Genomic DNA, 2,768 nt, shown 5'->3' with positions numbered 1-2,768 from the left:
AATGAAATCCAGGATAACACAGGGATTTTCTTGGCTTCTCCTTCCCTGGGATGATCCCGCCTGGATCCCGCTGGATTCCACCACTGATTCTTGGTTTCTTTCTTTTCCCTGCTGCTCCTTTTGTTTCCCGATCCTGGTCACGGATCAGTTGGATATTCGTGCCAAGTTTTCCTTTATGGAATGAGCTTTTCCAATGGATTGGGGTTGGGATAGGCTTGGAGCAGTGGCATTAACGGGGGTGGGGCTCAGCCCCTTCTCCATCGCAGTGAGGATGAGAATTCCAGGCTGGGATATCCGGGATATCCGGGATGCGCTCCTGATTCCCACTTGATTCCCAGGTGGAATTTGCACCCCTGGAGAGAGACCTGGATGGGGGATTAGGGGAGTCCTTCCCTCCCGGTGTCCGTGGGAGCCGCGCTCTGCTCTGGATCCGTGCTGGAACGAGTGGGATCCTGCTCCCAAAATCCCCAAATCCCACATTCCCGGCTCAGCGGGGCTCCCGAAATTCCACATTCCCGGCTCAGTGGGATTCCTTTTCCTCCCTGCAGTGACCAGGACCGGGGCCGCCTGACCCCGTCCCCGGACATCATCGTCCTGTCGGACAACGAGGCCTCCAGCCCCCGCTCCAGCTCCCGCATGGAGGAGCGGCTCAAGGCAGCCAACCTGGAGATGTTCAAGGTGAGGGAACGGGAATTCCATCCCGGGAAAGCCACGGAGAGCGGGGAACGGGGAGGCAGTGAAGGATTTGAGGCGTTTCTGAGCAAATCCCAGCTGCGGCCAGCCCGGTTCTTGCAGCCGTGGTTGAAATTCCCGCTCGGATTCAGCTTCCTCCCGCTCCCTTCCTCACGTTCTTCCCGGTAATCCGGTGTTTTCCAGGGAAAAAGCCTGGAGGAGCGGCAGCAGCTGATCAAGCAGCTCCGGGATGAGCTGCGGCTGGAGGAAGCCCGGCTGGTGCTCCTGAAAAAGCTGCGCCAGAGCCAACTCCAGAAGGAGAACGTGGTGCAGAAGGTGAAGGGCGGCGACGGGCGGGATAACGGGAAGGGCTGCACGGCTCTGTCCGTGGATTCCCGCTCCGGTCGCTCATCCCGCCTCTCCTTCCCAGACTCCCGTTGTCCAGAACGCCGCGTCCATTGTCCAGCCCTCTCCTGCCCATGTGGGACAGCAGGGCCTGTCCAAGATTCCCTCCCGGCCCGGAGCTCAGGGGGTGGAGCCGCAGAATTTAAGGACATTACAGGTGAGCCTTCCCGTTTTTCCTGGAAAAACTGTTGGATGAGCCACTCAACCGAGGGGCTTTTTCCAAGAGGTTGAGGAATTCCCGCCAATTCCCGGTGCTTGGGGTTGGATTTTGGGTTTGTCAGGAATTAGGCTCGGTGATCCTTGTGGATCTGGGTATTCCGTGATTCTGTGGATGTCCGGTGGCCCAGCTGGAGTGGGAATTCTCCAACGCCTGCAGCCTTCCTGCTTTTCCCACGGGAAAAGCCTCTGGAAGCGTTTGCTCCGTGGATTCCTGCCCTTTTCCTTGACCATGGAGCAATCCCGTGGGAAATAGGGGTGCGTCAGCTTGAGCTGGGCAAAGGACCACAATCCTTCAAAATCCAACCCAGTTTGGGGAAAAAGCGAGGGATTTGGGGCTTAGGAATTAACCGGGATTCCAGATAAGCAGGGAATTCCAGGAATCAGTGGAATCAGAGCTCCCAGTTTGCCTCGATTCCCTCCTTTTGCTGTTATTTTGTTCCGGAGCTCACGCAGCACTGCGGGGCTGTTCCGTGCTGCTCCCGGAGCCGCTCCGGTGGTTCCTGGGATGTGATTCCCTGATTCCCTGGTTCCATGATTCTGTGATTCCGTGATTCCCTGATTCCATGATTCCATGATTCCCTGATTCCGATTCCATGATTCCCTGATTCCTTGATCCCATGATTCCGTGATTCCATGGTTCCATGAGTCCGTGATTCCCTGCTTCCATGGTTCCATGATTCTGTGATTCCATAATTCCATGATTCCCTGATTCCATGATTCCGTGATTCCATGGTTCCATGATTCCATGGTTCCGTGATTCCATGATCCCATAATTCCATGATTCCATGTTTCCATAATTCCATGATCCCATGATTCCATGATTCCATGGTTCTGTGATTCCGTGATTCCATGGTTCCGTGATTCCATGATTCCATGATTCCATGATCCCATGATTCCATGATTCCTTGATCCCATGATTCCATGATTCCCTGATTCCGTGATTCCATAATTCTGTGATTCCCTGATTCCATGGTTCCATGATTCCGTGATTCTGTGATTCCATGATTCCATGATTCCCTGATTCCATGATTCCATGGTTCCCTGATTCCGTGATCCCATGATTCCATGGTTCCACGGTTCCATGATTCCCTGATTCTGTGATTCCATGATTCCACGAGTCCTTGGTTCTGTGATTCCATGATCCCATGATTCCATGGTTCCATGATTCCGTGATCCCATATGATTCCATGATTCCACGAGTCCTTGGTTCTGTGATTCCATGATTCCATGGTCCCATGATTCCGTGATTCCATAATTCCCTGATTCCCTGATTCCCTGATTCCGTGATTCCCCGATTCCCCGATTCCGTGATCCCACGATCCCATGATTCCATGATCCTGTGATTATTCCCCGATTCCCTGATCCCACGATCCCGTGATTATTCCCTGATGCCGTGATTCCGCGATTATCCTGTGGTTCCGTGTGGATTCCCGGCAGGGACACAGCGTCATCCGCTCGGCCGCCAGCTCGGC

At 54.1% G+C, this 2,768-nt stretch overlaps 1 protein-coding gene across 1 annotated transcript in view; it reads left to right on the top strand.

Annotated features, from left to right (window-relative positions):
* GATAD2B (GATA zinc finger domain containing 2B) overlaps window positions 1–2,768 on the top strand; it is a 17,469-nt gene that overhangs the window by 6,584 nt on the left and 8,117 nt on the right. The window contains 4 exon segments of the mRNA XM_017740046.1: window positions 549–678; window positions 877–1,008; window positions 1,103–1,234; window positions 2,734–2,746. Coding sequence (XP_017595535.1) covers window positions 549–678; window positions 877–1,008; window positions 1,103–1,234; window positions 2,734–2,746 — 407 coding nt within the window.

Source organism: Corvus brachyrhynchos, unplaced genomic scaffold (assembly GCF_000691975.1).
Source record: "Corvus brachyrhynchos isolate BGI_N302 unplaced genomic scaffold, ASM69197v1 scaffold787, whole genome shotgun sequence".
NCBI lineage: Eukaryota > Metazoa > Chordata > Aves > Passeriformes > Corvidae > Corvus > Corvus brachyrhynchos.
This window is presented reverse-complemented; position numbering and strand designations above follow the sequence as displayed.